This window comes from Sus scrofa, chromosome 11 (genome assembly GCF_054392235.1).
Source record: "Sus scrofa isolate SSC_HxYL_T2T_F1_AM1 chromosome 11, Sscrofa_HxYL_maternal_Yorkshire_Landrace_v2.0, whole genome shotgun sequence".
Lineage (NCBI taxonomy): Eukaryota > Metazoa > Chordata > Mammalia > Artiodactyla > Suidae > Sus > Sus scrofa.
In genome coordinates, this window is record NC_139393.1 from 74,763,753 (window position 1) to 74,790,520 (window position 26,768).

At 51.7% G+C, this 26,768-nt stretch overlaps 1 protein-coding gene across 4 annotated transcripts in view; it reads right to left on the reverse strand.

Moving 5' to 3' along the window:
- The window catches only part of STK24 (serine/threonine kinase 24), a 106,906-nt gene extending 80,609 nt beyond the window's left edge, over window positions 1-26,297 (reverse strand). For 2 of the 4 annotated variants that reach the window (XR_014819799.1, XM_021065380.2), the window contains exon 1: window positions 25,828-26,297. Coding sequence is in view for 3 of the 4 variants with exons in the window: in XM_021065380.2 (XP_020921039.1) it covers window positions 25,828-25,869 (42 nt within the window). In the remaining variant the exon portion in view is untranslated. Of the gene's footprint in view, window positions 1-1,848; window positions 2,378-5,403; window positions 5,559-5,949; window positions 6,068-25,827 lie in introns of those variants that run through there. The other 2 variants (XM_084982211.1, XM_084982210.1) reach the window with 2 other exon arrangements.
- Between the last annotated feature and the right edge of the window lie 471 nt (window positions 26,298-26,768).

A 26,768-nucleotide genomic window follows, 5' to 3' on the forward strand; every position in this document is an offset into this window, starting at 1 on the left:
CCACCCTATGACCCAGCAATTGCACTCCCAAGAGAACTGAAAACGTACGTCGACTCAAAGACACATGCGCAAATATTCGCAGCAGCATTATTCATAACAGCCAAATGCTGGAAACAACCTCCACGCCCATCAACGCACGAATGCACCGAGAAATGTGGCACGTCCTTACATTGGGTACAATTCAGCAATAAGCCAGCACGAACTACTCACGCACATGTCAGGAACCTCACAAACACGCATGCGGGCGCAAAGAAGCCACGCACGAGGGACCACACGCTGTGCCACTTCACAAATGTCAGATACCCAGAAAAGGCAAAGTGATGGAGACGAAAAAGTAACCGATTAGGGGTTTTGAGCGGCTGAGGCGGGAACAGAGGATAACTGTAAACAAGAACGAGGGACCCACTGGGGACAAGAACATCCTTCACTCATTTACGGCGATGACTGCACCACCCGCTGATGTTACTAAAACCTACTGATCTGCACACCTGAAAGGAGGGCAGTCACCATGACACATTCACTCACCTGCACACACACCCCCCCACCACAGCCTCGGGGCATGTGAAAGCCAGGACGACACGCCACTCATTCCACCCGATACCCAGCACGCAGTGAGTGCCCCATGTTCAGGGATGGAAGGACTTTTCGAAAAGTAAAGCAAAGTTTCACCATCTTCCAAGGCTTCACGATTTACCCAAATGTCACTTGCCTGTTCAGTCCTGCACCCTATCCAGCACCCAAACAGAAGGGCTGGTTTAAGGCCACAAAGCCAAAGTGTCCATGGAACTTCAAGCTGATCAAAACAGGACCCCGACACTTCAAGACGGATCCTGACCAACTACCTACAAAGTGCAGTGTTTGTCTATGTTCACAATTAAAAAGAAAAATGCTTTTTGTCTGGCAATGTTACCAAAACTGTGGGGCTGTGGACAGAGGAGCATTATCCAAGTATCAGATTGGCTTCAGGAAAATGATCATCTAAAAGAAATGCTTTCGGTCTTTCAGGAAAGAGCTGTTATTTTTGACTTGTAAGAAACAGCCAACTTAATAAGCGGACCAGGCGAAGGAAACGATTCGCTTGGGTCCTGCACCGTTTTCATTCCGTCTACTGGCTGAGCAGCACCCGACAGGCCGGAGTTTCAAGAGATCACAGCCACTAAGGAAAAACTCTATCAATCTTGCTTTGAAGTGCAGGATGATAGTTTCTCAACTAGTACTGGAGCAAAAACCACGCAGGAGCGCGTACCAATGTACTGCCTGCCACATTCCACACTGCCTAGACTTCATGGGCCATGTCTGACTTAATCCGGGATATCAGCCCAGATTTCAGCAACCATTATTTAGATCTGCAAACACAGCGGCGCTTCCCAGCAGCAGAGGTGTGAACTGTCACGGTCAAGGGTGTGGCCTTCTGAACACGCCCGTCCCTACCACACACTTACTTGCGTAAGGATCTTGGGCAATAACCTTTGTGCTGTGGTTTCCTGATCTCGGAGGAAGGGACGATTCAGTGATTTATTTAATTTCCTTCCATCAGAACCTGCTTAAAACTATTTATTTCTTATCCTAGATGAAGATCTTACCTGGACTGCATCATTTTCTGGACGTGGTAAGCAGCTCTATCGAGTTGGCTATCTTCCAGCACCTCAGTCCACCCACCCCGGGGCTGACCGCCACGGCAGCCTTCTGGAAGGTGTGCAAACCTGAGTGAATCCAGCTGAGTAAGGACCGTTCCGGCCAAGTCTCTCCACAGTCAGGTAAAGGGCGAAGGACTGGCGAAAGCAATACACCCATCTCTTGCACAGTCCGAAAAACAAAACAAACACCAAAAAACAAACCCACTCTTACCTGTACGTTGGTTCCAACTTCCTCCCAGCCCTGCATTCTACTGACGGCAACAAAACCGGGGCCCGCCTTCCAGGTTCGGGGTCCACTCAACTGGTAATGCGGGAATCCCACGGCCATCTACACCGCATGTTTCCAGAACACCATCAAACAGCTGGCCTCGTAGAGCCAAGACAAACAGACAGGAGTCAAGACACACACGTGGCACGTCCCCTGGCCGAGATGAACAAAGGCGCAGGCTCCCCGGCTCCTGGCTTCCCTGCACCTTCCTCTACCAAATCCCCCTGCCACGGAGGGAGGACACGCGGGGACACTTGGGGGGAGCCACGCGGACGCCTGGGAAGGGGGACCAGAGCGTCTGCCTTCCTCGCCTTTGCCGGTACTTCTCCATCCCCCCCCAGGTCGGAACACTCATTTCCCGACTCAGAATCCTTCACACTCGGCCTGACAAGAACGGTCTGCAGTGGCGGTAACAGAACGAAACCTCAGAGCCTCCAGCCCCCTCCACGGGGCTGAACCCACCAAAAGCAGGAGGGAGGGGAGGCGGCTCCGAGCCAATCTCTGGCTGCACAGAAAGGACAGCCGATGAGAGCCCCCCCCCCCGCCCCCGCACAGGGACCCTGCGGAGCTCTCGGATCCCCCCAAAAGAGATCTACGCCCTGCAAGGGCAAACCAAATGAATAATGCAACAGATGCGCTCCCGGCTGGACAGCTGGATCGGGTCAAGTACGCACATATTTAACTGATGCTCACACAACTATCCGAGCAGAGTACCTCAGCGCTGATTCAGAGGTCAGAGTCTAGAAACCTTCACCCTCCAGAAGCGGAAAGCAAAAAAAAAAAAAAAAAAAAAAAAAAAAAAGGCCCCCCCCACACAAAAATAGCTGTCACGAATCCCAAGGCCTGCATTCCCACGCGATCTTCACCAGGGGTCCTCAGCTCTCCCACGGAACATTCTGGTCCATGATCAACACACTCCCAGCAAGGCCTAGGACCTGGTTCCTGACCAGGTGGAATTGGAGCTACAGCTGCCGGCCTACGCCACAGCCACACCAGATCCTCAGCCACAGCCACACCAGATCCTAGCCTCATCTGTGGCCTGCAACACAGCTCATGGCAACACCAGCAGATCCTTAAGCCACTGAGCGATCCTTAACCCCAGGACTGAACCCGAGTCCTCATGGATACGAGTCCTGTTCATTACCGCTGAGCCACAACAGAAACTCCCGTCTCAACATTTAAGAAGAAAAAGGCACCCTACAAAACAGAACATGTACAGAATGGTTCCCTTTTTTGTTTTGCATATGTGGGAGACAGGTTATAAACATTCACAAAAAAACAAACCTGGAAGGAGGGACATATTAACAGCTGTTATCCACATTTTTTTAAATCTTTCTGCACTGTCCCAATTGTTTAAATTGGGTTTATTTGGCAAATTTTGTAAGAAAGGCAAAGCTATAATATTTCTATTTTTAATTAACACAAACACACACTTTAAAACAATCAAAAAAAGCCAGGCCTAAGCTCAGGAAAAAGATTTTTAAGCTTACCATCCAGATTTCTTGGATCACGTCAATCCATAGCTACAAAAGATCAGTCACCAGACATCGCTAACCCATCGCCCTAAACCAATGCGGGTGACGACAAAGGCCAAAAGCAGCAAATGTCCTTCTATATTAGATTACACATTCTGAATTATATCATACCAAACACTGCAATTACTACATTACTTTTAAACAATCTTCTCCATACAGAGAACCGGTAAACAAAAACACACAAAAAAATAAATCCTCTGAAAATCTCAAGAGAAGGTAATTCCTGCTACATCTGGCATTTATTTAATTTTGTTTTCTGAAGCTAAACGGAAATGTGAATTAAAAAGAAACTGGGAGTTCACAGTAATTCAACACCCCTCTTAAAATCTTTGTCTAAAATCTTTCACTGAAGAATAAGAGAACAGAAATAACTTATGCTGTATGAAATCGTTCCATTTAAAAGAGGGAACATTTAATGACATGTGGCTTCTCACTTCCAGGCAAAGAATAAGATGTAACAAGACCGAAGCCGAGGAGGTTGCAGGGTCCAGCTGATGACGGATTCACCTTCCACGACAGACACTGAGCAAAGCCCTCTCAGAGCCTGCACGTGGCACTGGTCACCTTCTCCCTGAAGACAACGTCCTGCCACTAGGCATGTCCTGCCAGGCCAGGCAGACCTCAGGTGGTCGGGCCCATAAACGAAAGAACCTCCCACCCTCAAAGACCCACTTGCCTTCTCTCAATAATGTTACAAAAAAATCAAATAACCGTTGAGTAATTCATTTTAAAAGCCTTTCTGTATTGGGGGGTGGGGGTGATGATGAAATTATCAGACCTGGCAAAAAGCGCAGGTGACATGGATGACACTGCCATAAGGTGACCAGTTCTGCCAAGAACACAGTGAACAGAGGCACGCGTCCTTCCATTCGGACCAACTCCAGCGCTATCACAGGCAGCAGAGGCCTCACCCACCACCAGGCTGCCCGATGTCCTTCTCCTGGGCTCCTTCCAACCAACCCCAAGACAAGCGGGCTGGCTGCCCACCCTCCACAACAGCCCTTATCTCCAACCCCACAAATGCAGGTGGCCCAGCCTCCATCCTGGAAAGTTAAATTCCTATTTCTCACTTCCAGAAAGGCATCGAGAACCAAGCAACAGACTCAAAAGAGCCAGGATGGATTTTCTCAACGAAAAACTGACATTCCACATTAACCCTTTCAGAGTTATTCACGCCTTGACCTCTGAGGCCCTCTAACGCCTCCGAGTTCCTTCTTCCCACACCTGTCTTAAGAAACAATCTTTTTACATTAAAAAAAATTTTTTTTTAATGATGCAGATAAAAAACGTGACCAGGGTGCTGGCTGTGCGTTGTTCTCCCAGTATTTGCACCAAGACACCTCTTGTTCACTGATTCTCAAAAGGGTACGTGCGTATGTGTGTGTGCACGCGCGCGTGCGCTCGCGATGGGGGCGGGGAAGGTTAGCAGGTGTAACCTTTAATGGCCAATCCTTGATTTCTCTACAAGCTCTCAGTTGTATTCAGCAATTAACCCAATAACCTTGGCCTTATTACCAACTCTTTCTGACCAACCGAACCAACCCAAAAAAAGCGCAACACATCCAAGTCACCTTTTCTAGACGCCAACACCACCGCCTCCGTCACCCCTGCAATCAACTATTCCAGTAAATCCATCCCCAGCTGCAGTTCTTCCACTGAACAAGCTGCAGCTAAATCCTCAGGGAGGCCACGCCCTTGATGGGGCTGGGTCACCCGTCCCTCCCTTCTCCCTCGAGAACTCAAGTGACACCTTAACTCTCCCGGCCAGGTCGCGAGGCCACTGCAGAACCCGGCAGGGTGCGGAGAAAAGAACATGGCACCCGCGGCCAGGTGCATGTGGGTTCAAATCCACCTCCTCCTCCTACTAGTTACTCGTTTCTCTTGGACTTAGTGCACTCGTCTATATACAAGGACAGAAAAACGCACACACAGTATAGTTTTTCTGAGAACCATGAACATTGACCTTTTTAAACTGGTACATCACAAATGAGCCCATGTTCCCGTCACAGAGTGACCTGAAGCCTTAGCTGCTGTCTTCTTCTGAGTCACGGCTGCCAAATTACACGCAGGAGTAGTTGAAATGCAGACAACTGGCACGTGGAAATTTTCAAGTCCTGGCTGGATAAAGACAAATCACCCAAGGGTCAGGGAGCTGACCCGTCCCAGGGGGGTATCCCCAAATCACAGGCCTGACACACACACCTCACTCTTCCTGCTCCCACTGCATCGTTCTCTGAAAAAGGAGCAAACTCCTTCCTCTACGTATGACCTCCAACGTGCATCCCAATCTCTCCAGCAAACCCTAAATTCTAAGGAACAGACCAGCCCCCGGTCATGAGCCTGGGCTAGACCCCCGGGGGTCCCGACTCTGGGGCCTCTGCCACTGGGCTGTTGCTCAAGCCACGCTACTGGTAACTCCCTGAGACTCTAGGCAACACAGGCAGTGAAACACAAAGGTTCCCGTTAAAAGAATCTCTTGTTCCAACCACCTGAAATATGGTCAGCTAACCTTCGAGTCAGCTCAGCAACGTCCTCCGTTCGTTTAACGCCCCCCCCCCCCCGGCGTGGGGGAAGCGCCCAGAGCTGGCGGGCACATCCGAACGCTTTAACTTCATGGCCCCGACTCTTCCACAGGAATCTCGCTCACGCCTTTAACTCCTGAACACACTTATTTCCAATTGACAATCACGGCTGTAAGGCCGCTGGGTGCTCCCATCTTTGGCAAAGGGGCTTCCATCCTAACTCAGGAAACATCACCTTTAGTCGTTGCCAACTGAGAAGGTAAAAGCTTCACTCTTCTGCCCTTTTCCTCCCCCTCCTTCAAGTAAGAGCATCCTCCTTCCTCTTGAGTTTTATCTTCTCAAGAGACAAACCGCCAGTACCTATCCCCCAAGTCCAGCTGTGCTTCCTGACACCCCGGCCTCCCATGAAGGTTCACGGTCATGGCCAGCCTTCTCCCGAAGCCATTTTCGTAGAAAGCCTATTTTGTTCTAGAGGCCCAACTCGAAGCACGCGAAAGAAAACACCACCACCCAGAGAACCTACATTCAGTCAAGTACATTCAGCCCAATTTGGAAAAGGAAAAAGAAAACCTCTCTTCTGAAGCGGGACTTTGGTGCTAAGAGGCGGCAATGGCGGTTCATCGACCGTGACAACTGCAGCTGGTGCAGGAACCCGACAGGGACGGGGAGCAGAGGGTACCTGGGGAAATCTCTGCATCTTCCACTCGACTCTGCTGTGAACCCAAACTGCTCTAAAAAATAAAGTCTGTTTTAAAAAATGACTATCTTAACAAATAAACAAAAATAAAAACAAATAATAGAAAATGATTATCTCTGTTGCTCCAGGCACCCGGTCCCCCAAAATACTTAATGCCCACCGCTCTTTACAGAACTGAATTTTTAAATAGGCCATTTCAATTTAATTATTAAAATTACCTCTGGCTAAAACAGTCATAAGACAGGAGTTCTGATTTAACCTGCCAAGTTTTACAAATTGTCTTCTTCAGACCCCCAAGTATCCTAGATCAGGCCTCTTAGAGATTAGATAAACTAAAAGTAAATGAACGCAAACAAACTCCAAAATCCCCTTCTCACTTAAAACTGGCATTTTAGTGGGGGGGGGGGCAGGGAGAAAACTGGCATTTTAAGATGATTAAGCTGTACTAATATTAAAGCGAATTATTTCATTAACAAGACAATCCATCCCTAACATGGCTTTCATTTTTCCTGATTACTCTCCAGGTGCACCAGGCCCAGTAAGAAGCACCACAGGAACCTCAGCATCACCCATCTCGGGTAAAACAAAAGCCTGCTTGGTTCACTTACCCTAGAGACTTCTGCAGTGATTTCTGCAGGTGTGACCACGGACTAAGACATCGGAACAACATCCTCGTTAAAATCTGCTACCCAGCTCAGTGGAAAGTTACCTTCTGATCCCTTTCAGGAGTGACATTCATTAAACTACACATAAAGGATATCAGGGTCAAAATTCAGTATATTCGAGGTATCCGGAGCTCTGGCATATGAGTTATTCAATAAAACTCCCATCACCTAAGAAACTACAAGCTGCTCTTGCCTTCTGGACAATCGGCTCATGAACTGCTTCCACAGGTAACCAATTAGCCACACAGAGCCTGCTGCCCCCATCCATCCACCTGGGGACCAGGGGTGGCAATCCCTGACACCAACTGCCCTGACACAGGACAGCAGAGTTCGCCGAGTTGGCATTCTCTGAGAGTAACAGGTAAAGCCAGGTGGAGCACCCAGGTGCCTGCAAGGTCTGAAACTCCGGCTCCTCCCTAGCCAAGCATTCTCCTTACCAGGCTCGCGCCCATTCTCCTACTGCTAATCATCACTGCTGACCTAATTAATAAATCACCAGCCTCGGTCCCTAACCTGAACTCTTCCCCAGGCTCCAGAGTCACGCATGGAACCACCCACTCACTTCCTCCACCTACATTCCAGGCCTCTGAAATAAGACCCCTTCTCTATGGCAGTTCCCCATCACCTATGCCAACTGGCGGCCCCAAGACCCATTCACCCATATACCCGAGCCAGATCCCTAAAGGCCATCCCAGGATGGCTCTCTCCCTCCCCCCATCACCAACCAGACCCATTCTGCTCCCTCCTGAATCCCTCCGGTCCCTCCGTCTCTTGCCCCTCTGATGTCTCCCTCCAGGTGGGGTGCCCTGGCTGAGGGACCAGCCTCTCCCCTCTGCAGTCCAAGCACCCGACTGTAAAACAATACTGGCCTCATTCTGCCACCTCAAACACTCCCGGGAATGCCGCACCACCTAACACACTGACGTCCACACCACACGGCATGGTCCTTTCTGAGCGGGTCCCCAGTTACCTCTTCAGCTTCATCTCTCTTGTTCTCCTTTTTCTTTCCAGCAAAACTGAATTCCTTGTGCTTTTTCAAATACTCTGTGCTATTAAAAACAAACAAAAACTCTTAGGCTTTTGAACATTCTATTCTCTGGAGTCCTCCTTTAAAAAAAAAAAAGATCGGCCATCATTTCCTTTTTGATCTTCAAACGGCCACCTCTCGACATCACCCCATCCTCTGCGCTACTTGTGCGCCTCATACTTCCTTCTACAACTCCATGATCCCAGGGAAATGTACGTTCACACACGTGCCTCTGCTATGAGATGATAAGGCCTCTGAAGGCAGGGCTACCGCTCATCCTCCGGATCCCAGGCCAGGACAGTGTCGGCCACACGGCAGATCCCCCGGCAGCCCGCACCGCCACTCTTATATCATGCCACCCGTTTTCCATGGCTGGATAGTCTACCTATTAGATATCTATTTAGATCAACACACATTCTTTCGTCCTCTGATTAAGAAAGGCTGCTGCTTGCACGAACTAGTAGAAATGTTTTCCCAACGCAGCTAAAATCAACTTTAAAAAGAGGAACAGGACTCTCTCACTGAGAACTTCTCAAAGAAATGCAGCCCAGAGGGTGCCCCACCAGAGCTGCAGGATGAGGAAGGCATTAAAGGATGGAGGACAAAGGGACTGGAGGTGACAGCGAGGCCCAGCAAAGCCCAGGAGACCCATGTCAACTCAGAAGCGTTGCACAGGGCCAGTCCTGGGCCAAAAGTCAAGTCTTCCTGCTCCGATTCTCTCATACCAACTAGCTTCCTGCCTTCCGAACCAGGAACTAACTCCTAAAGCAAAGCTCCGTTAGACTTTTCTTGCCTAGCTTCACAACTTAACTGCTGTTTTATGAAATTCATTTCTGTAAGAAAACATGCGAGATTTCCAAACAACAAACTTACAAACAACATATGAAATGTACTTGGGAACAGCCCTATTTCAAACTATTTCTGACACATGAAAAAAATCTGCTTCTTCTTGCATCGAACTTTAACAGTGGTGATGGTGGAAATAAATTACAAACTGCAACGTTACTAAGTCCCTCGTTAACTCTAATACTACAAAGTCAAGGGCCACATTGGCGCCACTGCTACACAGTGTTTCAGCTTAAAACAGCCAAGAGCCTCACAAAGTCTGACAACGCTTTTCATCAACGGTTCTATCCGACAAGCTTCCCTTTCTGTGATCACTGTGCTAAGAGTTGAACAACTAAAGACACTCAGTCATAATAAAGAAGAAAAACTTCAATGTGAATAAAGAAAAAAGCTGTGGCTCAGTGGATTAGGCACCCAGCACTGTGTGAGGACACAGGTTTGATCCCTGGCCTCACTCCGGGGGTTAAGGATCCCCCGTTGCCGTGGCTGTGGCCTAGGCCAGCGGCTGCAGCTCCAATTCAACCCCTCGCCCAGGAGATTCCACATGCCGCAGATGCAGCCCAAAAAGACAAGCAAAAAGCAAGCACATTCTAGCAAAATGCAGTAATGCTGTATTTTCATATTATTTCCTTTTATTTTTCAAGTTTTTCTATACATTAAATATACAGATGGTAGAAGGGCGAGAGTATAGGTCCATGGCCATCATCCAAAATCCCCAAGGCCTCTGACAACCAAGAGTTTTTCCTGCCTCTCTTGGAGGGAAGATGTTCCCTGGTCTGAGTCCTCGTGGCAGGAGAAGCTGAAGAGACGCGGGGCGATCCACAGCCTCCGCCTCCCAGAGGCGCCTCCTCGGCCGGCAGACCCTCACTCACACGTGCACCGTGCGGGAAACAGGAATTCACGGAATGACCTCAATGCTGACCGCCCAGCCGCTCAAAACACACACGCTGCACATCTATGAAAAAGCAGGACCCTCCTAGTTTGGGGGGGAACGTCCACGCCCACCCATCATTTTAGGTCACGACATTTGCACTTGTTCTCGTCCTGTGAACTTCTGCAGGTTCCACCACTTTTCATTAAGTCAAAGGCTAGAAAGAGCCACCCAGGACGTCAGGGCCATCTGAAAACCGGAGCATCTACCCCGCACACAAGACGTGGATCCGAAGAAGATGAAGGCACCCCCCCCCCGCCGCCCCGGGCCCGGCAACGCCTGCTTCATCCACAGGGGAGAGAGAGCCCGAAAGGAGGGGGTTCGCTGGTCTGAGTTAATGCTCACGGTAACACCCGCGTGTACACACCCACAGAAGCTGCGGGGCCCCCGCCCCAGGCGAGGCCCGCGGTTTAGGATACAGCTGTGACGGGGAAGGGGCCCCGCGTGAACACCATCGCTGAGTATCTGGCTTCCTGGTGTAAGCGCAGCGGCCGGAACCCGCAAAACGCGGGCAGTGACACCCGTCACCACGCTGCCCAGTAACGCTGCTGCTGCTGCTGCTGCTGCTGCTGCTGCTGCTGCTGCGGGGGCGGGAGGGTGACGAAGTCTTCCTTTCTCCAAAGGCCAAAAGAAAGCAAGGCAATGCTATCTAACCACGCCAACGAGGAATGTGCCTCTGGCCAGAACTCCGAGTCCTAAGGATGGGGCGCGCCTTCCACGAAAGAGGGGGGTCAGGCACGCCATCCAAATCATCACGTGGAAGCTGTGCCACGATGGGGGACGACACTTACGGCCCGTTCTGGGCGGAAAACAATACCCAAGGCGCACCCGCGCAGGAGTACCCTTATCTAAGGACACACACGAGAGAGCAGACGCCACAGCTGGAAAATGAGCGAGGAGGAAGCGGCTCTATTCAAACACCGGGATTACAGGTGCTTTTGCTTTAAAAATAGTGTAATGGCGGTGGAGGGAGGGGGGTTTTCCATTGCGGGCAGGCGGCTGCCTTCTGTCCCATCATCAAACCCCTACTGCACACTAGTTTTAATAGACTGTGTGCAGACAACCTGCAGTGGGAAAGGGGCTCCACGCCTGCAGATAAGCACCCCAAAGCCCCTCCGCTCAAAGGGCCTTCCCAGTGCACATACCCCAGCACAAGCAAGCGGGACCATCGCTGCTCTGATGCAAAAGACCAACCAAGAGAGGGAGCATTTTCACAGGATTCCAGCAACAGCCTAATCTGACCCACGACAGCTAACATCGTAAGAAACAATCTATGCAACAGGCCAGGTATAAAAACATTGAGAATTTTACCATTTTGAAAAGGCTAAAAGTACTTCCCCACCCATCTTTATAACTCTGCCCTCCAATTATTTTCCAGGACATTGAGGATTTTGTTCCTCTTGGAAATATAAAAGAAATCCCAATTCTGTTCCTTTGCAAATACAAAGAGGAAAAATTCTTTCTGACCAGGCGCGCTACACCACAAGCTTCTCTGAGGCTCCCTACTGATGCAGGTATCATCAGATTCTTCAGATATCCGTGAAGAAAACAAATAAAAGAGCACGTTTTGTACACATACACACGCACATATGAATATTTATTTCTTTTGAGGAGGGTTGAGAAGGCCTCCTCCTCTCAAGAAACCCTCTGCTTCACATACACAGTAATTCATCCAAGAGAAAGACAACAGGCAGCTCACCGCGAAAAGCACTCGCCACTTAAAAACTACTTTCTTCTCTGTGACCCCTTCACAGGATGGGGAAACGGAACCCCATCCCACACCATCTAGGGCCACACCCCGGTGCCAGGGCTAACGGCCCCCGGCCCCCCGGGAGTGTGACCTGAGACCCCCACCACTGGCAGGTGTGCAGTTTCAGCCACACACACACACACACAGCACAGATAAATGCAGGCAGGCTGTGTGACCTGACCAGGAAATGCAAGCAGTTTCACTTAATGTAAACCCTTCAGGTTTTCCTGCGGAAGACAATGTGGAGGCAGGCATTCTGAATGACACAAACAGGGGGGTCTAGAAGCACCTCAGATTCTTTATTACCAAAGAAAAAAGAAGAACCCAAACCTCACAACTACCTTTCCTGACAGTCCATTCCCTAGGTCTGCTTAACATCCAGCCTTATACTGGAAAAAGCCAATAATGAACCGAAGAAACACACTTTGAAAAAGTCCCCTACCCCCCTCCCCCCAAAAAACCATCTTCAAATGATCAAGTCTGGTAAGATCAAAGTCTAGCTAATCATAAGACACTTTTTTTTTTTTTCCGCTTTTTAGGGCCACACCCACCGCGTGTGGAGATTCCCAGGCTAGGGGTCTAATCCGAGCTACAGCTGCCGGCCTACACCACAGCCACAGCAACGACACCACAGCCACGTCTGCGACCTACACCACAGCTCTCACCAACACTGGATCCTTAACCCACTGAGCGAGGCCAGGGATCGAACCTGTGTCCTCATGGATACTAGTCGGATTCGTTTCTGCTGCACCACGATGGGAACTCCAATAAGACACTCTAATAAAAGACTGCTAATACAGAAGTACAGATCAGTTATTGAATTAAAGATCAAGTCAACAAAACTGTGACATGCCAAACATTTAAAAGACCATTAGTCCGGAACATTATTCTCAGTGCAGAGACATGAGTATATCGTAAGTGCTAAGGAGAACAGCCAGAGAAAAGAAAAAGGACTTTGCCCAAAGAGAGCCCCGTTCCCTACCTGTGCACTCACCCCCAAGCAGGCGCACCTTCCCTGGGGGGTCTCCCCTTACAATCCCATTGGGAAAAAAGAGGAAGTTCCCATCGTGGCTCAGTGGTTAACTAACCCCACTGGTATCCATGAGGACGCAGGTTCGATCCCTGGCCTCACTCAGTGGGTTAAGGATCCGGTGTTGCCGTGAGCTGTGGTGTGGGTCACAGACACGGCTCGGATCTGGCATTGCTGTGGCCGTGGTATAGGCTGGCAGCTGCAGCTGCAGCTGCAGCTCCAATTCGACCCCTTCATATGCCATAGGTGCAGCCCTAGAAAGACAAAAAACAAAAAAGACCAGGGAGGGTGTTGGAAGGCAGCACAAGATGAAGCCGGTATGAACACAAGGCCTGAGCTGGCGTTTCTGCCACCAGAGGTTTCTAAGCAGGGAGTGACGTGATGACAGTGTTGAAAGGATCCTGCAAGGCTGCAGGAGAGCATCGGCTCGGGGCCTCTGTTCTGGTTCAGGGGTTTCCAAAACCACCATGGATGGCTGTTCTGCCAGATGCATTTCTCAGAAGACAAGGTTAAGGTTCCTCAGTCAAAAAGACCCAGATCATTGGAGTTCCCGTCGTGGCACAGTGGTTAACAAATCTGACTAGGAACCCTGAGGTTGCCGGTTCGATCCCCAGCCTTGCTCAGTGGGTTAAGGATCCAATGTTGCCGTGAGCTGTGGTGTAGGTTGCAGATGCGGCTCAGATCCCTCATTGCTGTGGCTGTGGCGTAGGCCGGCGGCTACAGCTCCGATTTAACCCCTAGCCTGGGAACCTCCATATGCCGCGGGAGCGGCCCAAGAAATGGCAAAAAGACAAAAAAAGAAAAAAAAAGACGCAGAACACACATCGTCCCCTGCCCCCCCAAAAGGTGTGTAATATAGGCTAAAACAGTGAAGGTTCTAATAACGCTTTCAATTCAAAGGCCTATTCAATTCCCAGAGTTAGAGCAGAGGTTCCAAAGTCAGGCTCTGAAATACATCCACTGAGCAGCTCCTCAAATGCACACCGCTGCAGGTGCTGCCCAGGAGGGAGCAGCAGGGATTTACGGTGTTTTGTGTTTTTGTGGGGTTTTTTTGTTTGTTTGTTTGTTTTTTAGGGCTGCACTCACAGCATGGAGGTTCCCAGGCTAGGGGTCAAATCGGAGCTGCTGCTGCTGGTCTACATCACAGCCACAGAAACTCGGGGTCCAAGCCACATCTGCGACCTACACTACAGCTCATGGCAACGCTGGATCCTTAACCCACTGAATGAGGCTAGGGACGGAACCCTCAACCTCATGGTTCCCAGTCGGATTCGTTTCTGCTGTGGCCACAGCGGGAATTCCGGATTTAAGGATTTTTAACGCTACAGTGCAGCGGTTCTCAAAGTGTGGTCCTTGAGGCAGCCACACACCTGACGACCTGTCAGAAAGTCAAACCCCACAGCAGATGCTCTGCCGTGGACCAAGGCCCCCCTCCTTGGAGAATGAACTTGGAGATCTGAAGACTGCTGTTAGGTCGTTACAGGATACTTTTTTCAGTTAATACTTCTGCACAACCTGGGCCACTGGAGAGGCAATAATCAGAAGCCCCTCAAAGGCTTCCACCCCCCCACCCCCCACCCCCGCCAAGGATGGCCTGAGGGCTCAGCAGAGAGAAGGGGAGAAAGAGAAGAACAGGGACCCGTCACCTTCCCCCACCCCCACAATCCCCCACCCCCACAATCCCGAACTCCAGGAAGCCAATTAAAAATAACACTGGAACACAAGTCTTCTTCAGAAGTCGAAAAACAAACTCATGGAAATAAAAGTGCCCAAAATACCAGCCGTTACTGGCCCTGAACTGGGCTGGTCTCACGGAAGCTGGATGCTCATTGTGGTCGCTAGGGAAACGGGGCCACCAGGGGGTGGGGGGGGTTGGGGGGGCAGGACACAGATGCTGGCACCAAAAGTCAGGGCTCTGCTCTCAGCTGAGGAGCCTCGGTCAAGCTTCAATATGCCTGAATTTTCTCATCTGCAAATCTGGTCCCAAGGCCCTCCCCTGGCAGAGCCCCCACAGATCAGCCAGGGGTGTAAGCTGCTCTCCAAGTGTGGCCCTGGGACGGGTGCAATGAAACTCAGTTCCCTTCCACTAAGGACAGCAGGTTTTTATCTTCTTGACTGGCATCCACATGGCAATGCCAAAGGACCCTTAACTTTTCTCATTTTTTTTTTATTACTCAATGAATTTATTACATTTATACTTGTACAGTGATCATCACAATCCAATTTTATAGGATTTCCATACTGTTCTCATTTATTTCTCCTAAGGTTAACAGCGAGGCAGAAGGAGAAAGCCACCTGCCTCCTGGCGGAAGCGCAGAGGACGTGAGCAATTCCCTGTACTTCTGTTTCTTTTTCTTTCAAATGCCCTCTTGGTACAAGGGAAGGCGCCAAGCACAGGAAAGGAGCGCTCAAACCGAACCTTTCTTCAGCAGCAGGTGCTCAGTTCATCAGGAGTTCGAGCAGCAACGTAACCACCCTGAGTCCACCAGGCTGCCTCTGCTACTCAAGCGATGCTAGGAACCTGTGCCTGAAACAGCCGCTGGCAACGCCGGTTCCCAAGTTGAGGATTACTCTTCATTTCACTGAACGTTTATCACCGTGCGTTTCTACCCCAAGAGGTACTTTGTTCTTAGGTAGGAAGCAACCCTTAAAGCCACGTGTCCACTAATGTGAGTATTTAAAGGGCAGCGCCAAGCCGCCCACTCTTCATTCCCGAGTCCTCAGCGCCCAGGCCCAGCCACGTGCAAACCGGCGCCCCCACACTCCTGCCTACCACACGCAGCCACCGGCGAGGCCGCCCCCGCCCTCCAAGAAGCCCACCCTCAACCCCAGACCTGGGCTGTGGCCCCAAAACATCCATCAACTTGAGCAAATGCTTCTCCCACCGGGTACCTCCCGCAGGGCGCCCTGCAGGGGTTCTGTGCGCGCAGCCTCCAGAGACCACAAAGTGAGGGGACAGAGCAAGAGCACAGACACAGAAAAACAAGGCTGTTGATGCTCATCCTGCCGTTCTCTTACAGAGAAGAAACTGAAGGCAAAATCGCATGATGATGCAGCGCGGCTCAGGGAGTCCGTCTCCGGCCCCGGAGCCCGCGGTCCTGATCCTGGAATTCAAAGTCGATTCCTTCATGGACAGACGTGCAGGCAGAGAGCAGAGTGTTCAGATCTACGTTGGTCAATCCTGAAATCCCACTACAACCAGAGCAAAGGGGGTTTTCGTAGAAGGCCGTTCCCCACACCAGGCGGGAGAGAAGCCCCACGGCCAGGAAATTCCAGAAGCTGGAGAGCCAGTGGTGGAAAGAAAAGCTGGCGAAGAGGACAGACGCTAAGCTAGAGGCAGAGGCAGAGGGATTCCAGCCCCAGGACCGCACCTCCGGGGAGCAGCACCTGCCAGGCCTGCAGAAGTGGGGAGACCCCCAGACGGCCTTCCCGCTCCTCCCCGGGAGAGGAAAACTGAGGGTCTCCGCAGGCACTGTGCCCGCACTCAGCCCTGTGTGCCACATCCGGAGCTTCAGGCGGGACAAGGAGGGACCAGGCCAGGCAGAGCGCCACGTGGGGTGACCGTCAGTCCAGACAGGAGCAGGCCAGAGGCTCAAGGGAAGGCTGCTGCAGGGAGGTACGTGGCCGAAAAGCTAAAAGAAAGCAACAGAAGCCACTCCTCCCACTCGGAGCAGCCGCATCACCGTGATTACACTGGTCAGCCTCCAACCAGCTTAAACACGAGCGGACATTCGAGGGTAGCCTCTACCATGAAAAACAGAGACCGGAGTTCCCGTCGTGGCGCAGTGGTTAACGAATCCGACTAGGAACCATGAGGTTGCGGGTTCGGTCCCTGCCCTTGCTCAGTGGGTTAAGGATCTGGCGTTGCCGTGAGCTGTGGTGTAGGTTGCAGACGCGGCTCGGATCCCACATTGCTGTGGCTCTGGCGTAGGCCGGTGGCTACAGCTCCGATTTGACCCCTAGCCTGGGAACCTCCATATGCCGCGGGAGCGGCCCAAGAAATAGCAACAACAACAACAACAAAAAAAAAAAAGACAAAAGACAAAAAAAAAAAAAAGAAAAACAGAGACCAAAGCCAGCGGAGGGGCGAAGGGGCCTTGAAGGAAGAGAATCTATTCTGGGGGGAAAAACAACAACATAATTACACTGAGCATACTCATTAGCGCAGATATTTCAACTGAAACAAGAAAGCGACAACATCCAGAGACTCAAAAAGAACCCTCGGAATTTCAAAAGTCAGAGCACAGCTCTTTGGAAGAGTGGAAGGTAAAGCTGCGAGAGTCTCCCAGAAAGCCAAGGAAAAAAGACAAAGAGATGGAAAACAGGCTTCAAAGGGGTAAGAATATTTGAGGACAGGTCCAGAGGGTCCAGCATCCAAATAATAAAGAGTTTAAGATAAAGAGCTACTTACATCTATGATGAAAGCCTATCGCTGAGGAGTCAAATTTGTAAATACTTAAAAATAAATAAAAATAGGAGTTCCCGTCGTGGCGCAGTGGTTAACGAATCCAACTAGGAACCATGAGGTTGCGGGTTCGGTCCCTGCCCTTGCTCAGTGGGTTAACGATCCGGCGTTGCCGTGGCTGTGGTGTAGGTTGCAGACGCGGCTCGGATCCCGCGTTGCTGTGGCTCTGGCGTAGGCCGGTGGCTACAGCTCCGATTTGACCCCTAGCCTGGGAACCTCCATATGCCGCGGGAGCGGCCCAAGAAATAGCAACAACAACAACAACAAAAGACCAAAAAAAAAAAAAAAAGACCAAAAAATAAAAATAAAAATAAAATTTTATTTAAAAAAGAGAAAATGAGAACATAGAAACTGGAAGGAGGGAAGAGAATCAAAGACAGAACTCAACAAGACGACGTGAGCTGCAAGGTACCTGTCACAAAACAGTGGGACCCCATCAAGACACACCATGACGAAACTTCAGATCACAACGGAGAAGTTCAGATGCTGTAAGAGTCAGGAAAAATAAAACAGCTCGCGCCCAGACGGCAGTATCCGAGCCGGGGTGCCTTCTTCCGAGGGGCGGCACCGAAAGCTAAGACACAGTGGAGATGCTGTCAAATCCTGGAGGAAGTAACGTCCACCCCACGACGAAGCGCCTAAGTGTCGCTAAGGGAGGGAAGGCCGAAGCAAGAAACTGTCAGAGATCCGAGACCTCCAAAAAAAAAAAAAAAAAAGGAGAGAAAAAGACCCTGTATCCCTTCGCACAGGAAGGCCACAGGCATGTTCCGCCAACCCAGTGGTGTAAGCCAAGGAAGACACGACCGGAGACCCAAAAACCAAGCCATCCTGGGGAAGCAGCAGGGATCCCGAGGATGGAGGCCGAGGGGAGGCCCGTGGCACAGGGCAGAGGACTTGCGAGAAGGACGACTCCCCCTCAACATCCCAGGAGGCGATGCCAACAACTGGCATGGGTGTGGGGTACAGAAGTGCTGCTCCAGACAAAATGCTCACGAGCCCCCAAATCCCCAGTGGGACAGGAGGTGATCAGGTCATGAGGACGGGATTAGTGCCCTTAGAGACCCCATGGCACCCCACCCCCTCGGCCCTTTGCCCTGTGAGGACACAGCCTGAGGCAGGCCTTCAAAAGACACCACATCAGGGAGCTCCTGCTGTGGCTCAGTGGGTTACGAACCAAATAGCATCCATGAGGTTGCGGGTTCAATCCCTGGCCCGGCTCAGTGGGTTGAGGATCCTGTGTTGCTGTGAACTGTGGTGTGGGTTGCAGACATGGCTCGGATCCCGCATGGCTGTGGCTGTGGTGTAGGCCGGCAGCTGCCGCTCCGACTGGACCCCTAGCCTGGGATCCTCCCGGTGCCGCAGGTGAAAAAGACATCAAATCAGCCAGAGCCTTGAGCTTGGGCTTCCCCGCCTCCACACCCGTGCAAGGCACTTGCCGTTTAAGGCGCCCATGGTATCTTGCAACAGCAGCCCAAACAGAGCAAGGCAATTCCACGCCCCCCAGAACAACTTCTAACAAGATGTGAAAAGTAACCCTGGCTTACTAAGGGCTGGCCGGGAAGGGTGAGTCTAGTCTCTGTAGAGTTACAGTGTAGCACACGGGGGACCCGGACGGCAGGTACAAGGACATGAGAACCAAATCCTCCCTCCAGGTGCACAGTCTGCAGATAATGCCTTGAAACTAGAGGGAAAGTGGCAGCAATGTTAAAATGTTCCGTATGAACACACAAAGAACCACCGTATGAACACACAAAGAACCACCGCTACATGAGCCCAGAGGCCGGCCAGGGGCGGACCCACGAGGAGGAAGCGGAAGCCACAGGCGGTGACGGCGCTCTCTCCCAACAAACCTTACCACTGCCTGACTTTTTAAACAAAAACCAAACAAAAATCCTATTATAAGTAAAATAAACAAAGGATATGAACCTAATCGGTCCTTTCAAATCTTAGGGCCAGAAAATCCTTTTTTTTCTTCCCCTTCGGCTTGCGGAAGTTCCTGGGCCAGGGATCAAACCTGCACCACAGCAGCGACAACACCAGATCCTTAACCTGCTGAGCCACAGGGGAACTCCCAGAAAATCTTTTTAAAAACAGGAAGAGACTTAAAACAATGGGAAGATACACAACAGCTCTATATTTGGTACGCATTAACATAAAACTCGAAAAGCTCCCACAATGTATTCAGAAACCAACAGGACGCTGGACAGAAAAGCCTCCTCCTACTGACCAAAACCCTCCAGAAAACAGAACGAAGGTCTGCAAGGCGGACAGTCCCGTCCCAGGGGGTGCACGGGAAGTGCCTTCATAACCCACAACCCAGATGCCATGTGCTTTGCTGCAGGCAAAGGTACACAGCCTTTTACCTCCCTTCCTCCAAACCTTGGAAGCCAGGGGCCATTCAGGACGAGGAAGCCCCATACCCACCCCAGGGGCCAGGTGCTGCAATAGCCATGTTTTTCTCCTTCTCAAACCAGCTGGCACTGAGTTTCAAACATACTGTGGGGCCAAAGCACAAAGTCACGGGAGGGAAATGACCGGTCCAATGACAGAGGCTGACGCTGAGCAGCAACCGAGGGATAACAGAGTCAACTGTTCTATTTCCTGCGCTCGCTCCCACAAGATTCCATTAATGATAACAATGCTGAGCTCCAGCGCAAAAAAGGCCACAGAGGGCTGGCTGGGTGTGGTCCGTTTCCTGCAGGTACGGAGTTTCCAAGCAGGCAACTCTGAATCACCGGGAGAAATCACCCAAATAGAAGGCGAAGCGGCACGCTTCTCAAGAGACCCAAGGCTCCTGGACTCTGGCTTCAGTGTGACTGTTAAATACACTAGAAAGAAGCAGCAACTACCAGCAGGCTCATTTCTTCAAAATTCCTCACACTGCATCTCATACCAAGGTCCCAGAAAAACACTGTTCAACTGAAAAGTTATGTCAACCAGCACCAAATAAGCCCAGCTCCACACACTACAAGAGTAGCTCAAAGATGACCACAAACACTACAGAAAGGAACAAGATCAAAACCACAATGAGGTACCACCTCACACCGGTCAAGAATGGTCATCATTATTAAGTTTATTACTATTCACAATAACCAAGTGAACTAATAAGTCTATTCACTATTCACAATAACCAAGACATGGGAACAACCTAAATGTCCACGTGTCAACAGACGAATGGATTAAGAAGATGTGGTACAATGGAATACTACTCAGCCATAAAAAAGGAATGAAACAATGCCGTTTGCAGCAGCATGGATGCAACTAGAGATTCGCATACTAAGTGAAATAAGTCAAAAAGAGAAATACCACATGATATCACTTACATGTGGAATCTAAAATATGACACAAATGAACCTACCTAGAAAACAGAAACAGACTCACAAACATGGAGAAGAGACTTGTGGGTGCCAAGCAGGAGGGGGGAGGGTCTGGGATGGACTGGGAGTTTGGGGTTTAGCAGATGCTAACTATTACACTTAGAATGAATAAGCAACAGGATCCCACTGTACAGCACAGGGAACTATATCCAATCTCCCGGGACAGACCACGATGGAAAACAATATTTTTTTAAAAAGAATGTTTATATATGTATGACTGAGTCACTTTGCTGCACAGCCGGAATTGGAACAACACTGTAAATCAACTATAATATAATTCATGGTTAAAAAAAAAAAAAAAAAAGAAAAGGAACAAGAAAGCAACGATGATGGCTGTCCTGCATCTGCACTGACCTCGCCGGGACACTGTGCTCCATCAGCAACTTCAAAACGTCTGATCAGACCAATTACTACCTGAAGCCCACTGGTTCTACGTGAAATACCATCAAGAATGAATTTGGATAGGATTAGACATAGAATATATCTCTATATATAGGACTGGATATAGGATTAGAACCAAAATGTCCTGGACACCTCCAAGTTGTTTTTTTTTTTTAAATCTTCTGACACCCTCCCCTCAAAAAGACACTTTAAGCAAAACGAATTCTTAACACTGCTAAGTTTTGGTGGTAAAGGGAAGAGCAAGTACTGAAGTGGGTATTTCAAAAAACAAAAAACAAAAAAAAACCCACCTTAAAAGACAGGCTACTACCAACAACAGAAAAGGAGCCTTTGTTTTCTTTCCTTATGGCAGAGAGCATCAAAAAGGGGCAAAAGCCAGGGGCATGAGAGAGCAGTAAAGACTGTAAAATGTTTGCAAAGCATGCCCATGATAAGGGGTGAGGCAACCTTGCTAGAAGGGCCACGGGAACCTCCAACCGCTCAGCCTCCTCCTCCTCTCACCATCCTGTCGTCTGAAGAGCCACCACGGCTTCCCAAGGGGCACCCGGCGCTCCCCAGCATCCCTCCCCCCTCTCCCAGCATGCGCGCGGAGGAATGGGGTTCCCAGAGCAGGAGGAACCGGCTCCAGCAGCCCCCCGCCACAGGGCCTCTCTCTGAGCGCCTCTGAACCACCTTGGGCACAGCACCCTCACTGGTCCTCGCTGGGACGCTCACGTCCAAAGGCCAGAAGGGTCGCAGCTACACCTGCCGCGGGAACGCGAGCCCCACTCTCTAGAGGTCCCGGCGCTCCCCTCCAGGTGCCTCCAGACTCCCGCCTCACAAACACCCCGAAGGTCACACGCACAGGGCAACCTCTCTGCCAGGGTGCAGATGGCAATGGGCTGGACGTGGGAGGGCCTCTTCCACGGACACAGGAAACACCACGGAATGGGGCACTGGGAGGAACACAGTCTGCGCACACTGAAGCCGCAATTCAATGCAGCTGTCCTACTGTGTGCCTTCCTCTCCCGGATTTCCAGAGCACACAGCCTCCCCCAGGCTCAGGGAGCGCTGGAGCAAAGTCCCCCACTCGTCCGAACGGGCCATTACACGTCCTTCCTGCCCTCCCAACACAAAGGGGCGTCCTCAGCAAGGGCTTCTCCAAGCAGACAGAGAAAAGGAAGACGAGGTGAAGTAAAGACTTTAACTTTTCCAGCTGTTCCTGTAAACGGTCTATACGCTCAAACGCGAGAACAACTGACCTGCGCGACGCCTTCAAAACACGCTGAACGAACTCAGGTTCTACTACACATGGTCCATCTCTACGAGTACATTTTCAACAGTCAGCTGTGAAATCCACTCCGCTTTGCAACGGCTCTTTTTGTTTCTTTTTAATGAAATGCATCCCACGAGAGCCCATCACAAGTCATGAAGATGTGGACTGCCTTCTGAAACTCTCAGTTGCAGGTCTTGATGCAAAATATACTCCGTACGTGGGTCACCGTCCAGAGGAGGTTGAAAGGGACGGATAAAATTTATAAACCAAAATCTCATTCTCTTTAAATCACAACTTAGGCAACGAACAGCTTATCAGTACGCCTGCCTCCAGCTGAAGCTTGCTCTTCTTTTAATCTGAATTAAACTGAGTCAAACAGCACGTGTTTGGTGAAGGACAGGGAGTAGTTAAATCCACAAGTCAACCTAATTCTTTGTCTATTCGTAGTTACTACAGTCAGCTCACGATGTCTATTTTTTCCCCCTTTGCTAATAATACGAAACTGGGGTGTGGGAGGTAAAAAAAAAAAAAGAAAAAAAAAAGAGGAAAAGAAAAAGAAAAAAAGAAAGGCCCCCAGCAACCTCATGAAACAGTTATTCATTCAGATGTACAGTCACCAACCCCTCACTGAGCACCTGGCACAAGAGTGATCAATAGCGGCTGTTGATGGAACAAACAAAATATCTCATATTTCTAATTTCTTCAGTAAACCCAAGTTGGAGTGAAAGAAGCATTGATTTCTGCAAAAGTAATAGTAAAGCAATAATACCGCATAGCCAGCAGGAGTAAGGTCTTGAAGGCAGCAAAGGCCTCTGGCCAATCACAAATCTGCCACTTAACACACTACCTCCCCTGGCTCTCTTCGAGGACATCTCCGATGGCTTCCACACCTAGAAAAAGGCACAGATAATACCTGTGCCTCAAGAGCTATTGGCTAGAAAGGTGAGGCATAAAAATGATTGGCAAGACAGAGAAAGATGCTGTTTGAATTGATCTTCTTTCATTCAGGTTTCTTTCTAGGCTGCCCGAACTCACTCTGCTGTCTTTCTGCAGTTTTTTAAGCCAACAATCTATAAACCCTGGTCAGGAGGAGACGAGAAGAAAAGAGGAGGAAGACAGGATGGACCAGGACAGGGCACAGGGTCCTTCTTTCCTCCAGTTTCAGCCTAGAGGGCCAGCCCAGGCAGGTGCGCATTTCCTTAAACCCTCCGCGACACCTCTCAGGACGGCCTCCCTGGGCAGGAGCAGCCGCTGGTTCAAAGTAGAAACTCAATGTGCCTGTTGTTTTCCTTTTGAAGTTTAAGGGAGGGAGAGGAAAGGAATGTTCCTCCCCCAAGGGCACCAAAACCCATCACCTTACAGTGTGTGCAGACACTTCTAAACACAGGGCGAACTCGGTCAGACGCCACCTTCGCGCCCCTAAAACTCTAACAGCCGAAAATCTGGTTCTTTCATCCACATAAAAACTTAACAGCTTTTCTGAGAAAGCAAAATAAAAACAGTTCCCTGGTAACGCTACCTAGGAAATAACATTTGGGAGACAGAGTTATTTAAAGCAAGGTACCTCCTTTTTTTCCCCCAGATTTAAGAATGTGGGCCCATGCTTTGAAAACAAGATGAGGACCAAAAAAGTGTTTAAGACCACAGACCACCTGGTGACCATCTGATGCTGGCTTCAGGGCACCAGCCAGCTGGGCCTTAAGTTCCTTTTTAAACTGGTTCGCTTTCCACAAAAGCCGAACACCCCCCAGGTACTTTGAGTGAGGCGTGCGAGCTAGATTACAACCTGATTAACAGCCTAAGAGTCAGTCTAAAGAAAGCATTGAGCAAATGCTTTTTTTTTTTTTTTTTTTTAATGTTACAAGAGGTCCTTCTTGCTCTGCTGGTCAGAAATAATTTTTCACCCAGTTCAGTTTGCCTTCCTGCCTCTAAATTCAAACCAACAAAAGCAGGAATTTTAGGAAATACCAAGAAACCACATCCGATTTTTACCTAGCAGTCAGTAGAAGCTTAGGTGGTAAATGCACGTTGCATTGAAAAATTCTTTAAATCAGAGTCAAGGACAGTTTTCCTCAAGCACAGTCAGGTTATTAACGTAAACTGTTACTCCATTTAAAAAAAAAAAAAACAAAACTCTAAAATGCTGGTAACTTTGTGCCCTTATTTTTCTAGCCAGCAATCGCGAACAATGAAATCGAGTTTTCTTTTTCTGGTTTAAGAGAGAGAAAGAGCAATGATCTCTCGCCAAAAGGGGGGCAGATTCCCAGGTCCTATGGAGTCCAGGTACTAACTTCTCAGGCCTCAAGAGTGAGGGGGAGAGAGGAAAACGAGCCCGTAGAAAGTCTCAAGATAAATAATCCGCTGGGAGACTTGTGGCTGTTTCCTTAAAGCTGGTGTGTCCCAACTCGCTTGGCTAAACCGGGAATGCAAAACTTTACCCACATACCCTAACCGTATAGTGAGATTTTAATCCCAACCATTCTCCCACCATTTATATGCCCTTACAAACATTACAAACTGGCCAAGGACGGGGGTTTTATTTTTCAAAGAGTTTTTAAACAGTCCCCCATGGCGAAAAACTTGCACGCAGTCCTGTAAATTGGAAATGCAACTTCTCTCCCCGCCCCCACCCCCCGCACCCCTGCCCCCACTCCAAAAAAAGTCACTGGAAGGCCAAGGAGCCACCAAGTAGCATCGGAGAGGTTTACTGGGAAGGGACTGGGCTGCATCCAAGGCAAAGCCCAGCGTGCCGGGATCCACCCTCGAGGGCACGGGGTTCGAAGGATCCCTTCTTCCGGAAGGTTTACGGGCTCGCACTTTCCCCTCCGTCGGCACCAGGAGGAAACGCGCCGAACAAACGCGCTGGAAGTGGAGCTGGCAGTTACACCTTCCTCCACCCCGCCCTGCCTCCGCCGCCCCGCGGGCCCCGGACCAGTCGGGGCGCGCCCGGGGCTCCCCTCCCGCCTCTCAACTTTACTGCCCCCTCGCCGGGGCGGCCCGGGGCCTCCAGCGCCCGCCGCCCGCGCCGGGGCCCAGAGAGCGAGCCGGGCCTCCAAGGGCATTTCCCCACATCACTTCTCCCCGGGGATGGGCCGGCGCGGGGCCTGCGGCTCGGGAGGCGCCGGGGGCAGAGGACGCGGGCAGGGCGAAGCGCCGGCACCCCCACGGCCCCCTCGACCCCCTGCCCGCCGGGGCCGCCTCCAGGCCGCGGCCCCAGCTCCCTGCACCCTTCCGCCCCCGAGACCCAGGCCGCGGGGCCGCTCGGGGCGCCCCGGGGGCTGCGAGCGCGGCGCGGGAGGCCGGCGCGACCCCGGAAGGGGCAGCGGAGGGGGAGGGGGCCGTGTTTACACCGCCAAGTTCCCCGCTTCCGCCCCGGCCCGGGCATCCCTCGCTGCCCTCGGCGGCCGGGTTCCTGCCTACCTGCATGCCGGGCAGGCCCGACTGCACCGGGGAGTGAGCCATGGCGGTCAGGACAGCCACTTCCTGGGACGGGACGGCCGGGCCGCGGCGATCCGCGCGGGCGACGAGGCCCGCGGGCCGCGCGCAGCCCTCGGGCGGCGGGGGCGGCCGGCCAAGCCCGAGTCCGGCTTCGGTGGGCCGGCCGGAGCCCGAGGCCACCCCAGCCCCCGCGGGTCCCGGGCCGCGCGGCGGGCTCAGGGGCCGGCGGCGGGCCGCGTCTCCATGCACCGCGCCGGGGAGGGGCTGCCAGGGGCGCGGGGCCTCGCCGCGAGCTGCTTCCGCTCCTGCCGCCGCCGCTGCCGCTTCGGCGGCTGCTGCTGCCTCTCGGCTGGGAGCCGGCGGCCTGGGCCCGTGCGCTGGCCGCCTGGAGCCGGAGTGGGCGCGCACAGCCGGCCGAGCCTGCGAGCGCCGAGCGCGCCGCGCCCCGGCCCGGCCCCCGCGCCCGCCCCCGCGGCCCGGCCGGGGACCCCGCCCCGCGCTTCCGGGAGGGGGAGGAGGAGGCTGGCGGCCGCCGGGCGCCCTAGGCCGCAGCCGCCTGCGCTGCCGCCGGCCCGGGCGGGTGGGGGTCCGCGCGTCTCCCGCGGGCTGCGCCCCCCTCCCAGCCGGCGGGGCGGAGCTGGGAAGAGGGCGCGCGGGCGGGAGTGGGGAGGGGGACACAATCGAAGGCGGTCCCGGGGCGACCGCCCCCAGGCCCCGGCCAGTCGGGCGCCCCGGGGGACTGGGCGGCCAGGGCTCGCTGAGTGCCAACTCTTGCCAGACCATCTCCCTCCTGCCCTCCGCGCGAGCCCACCCCTCCCCGCCTGGCCCCGGGGAAGCGGGCTCCCGGCGACCTCTCCGGGGGCAGAGTCGGGGCCAGGGGGACCTCGAGAGGGAGCGTGCCCAGCGGGGCCTCAGCCAGTGGC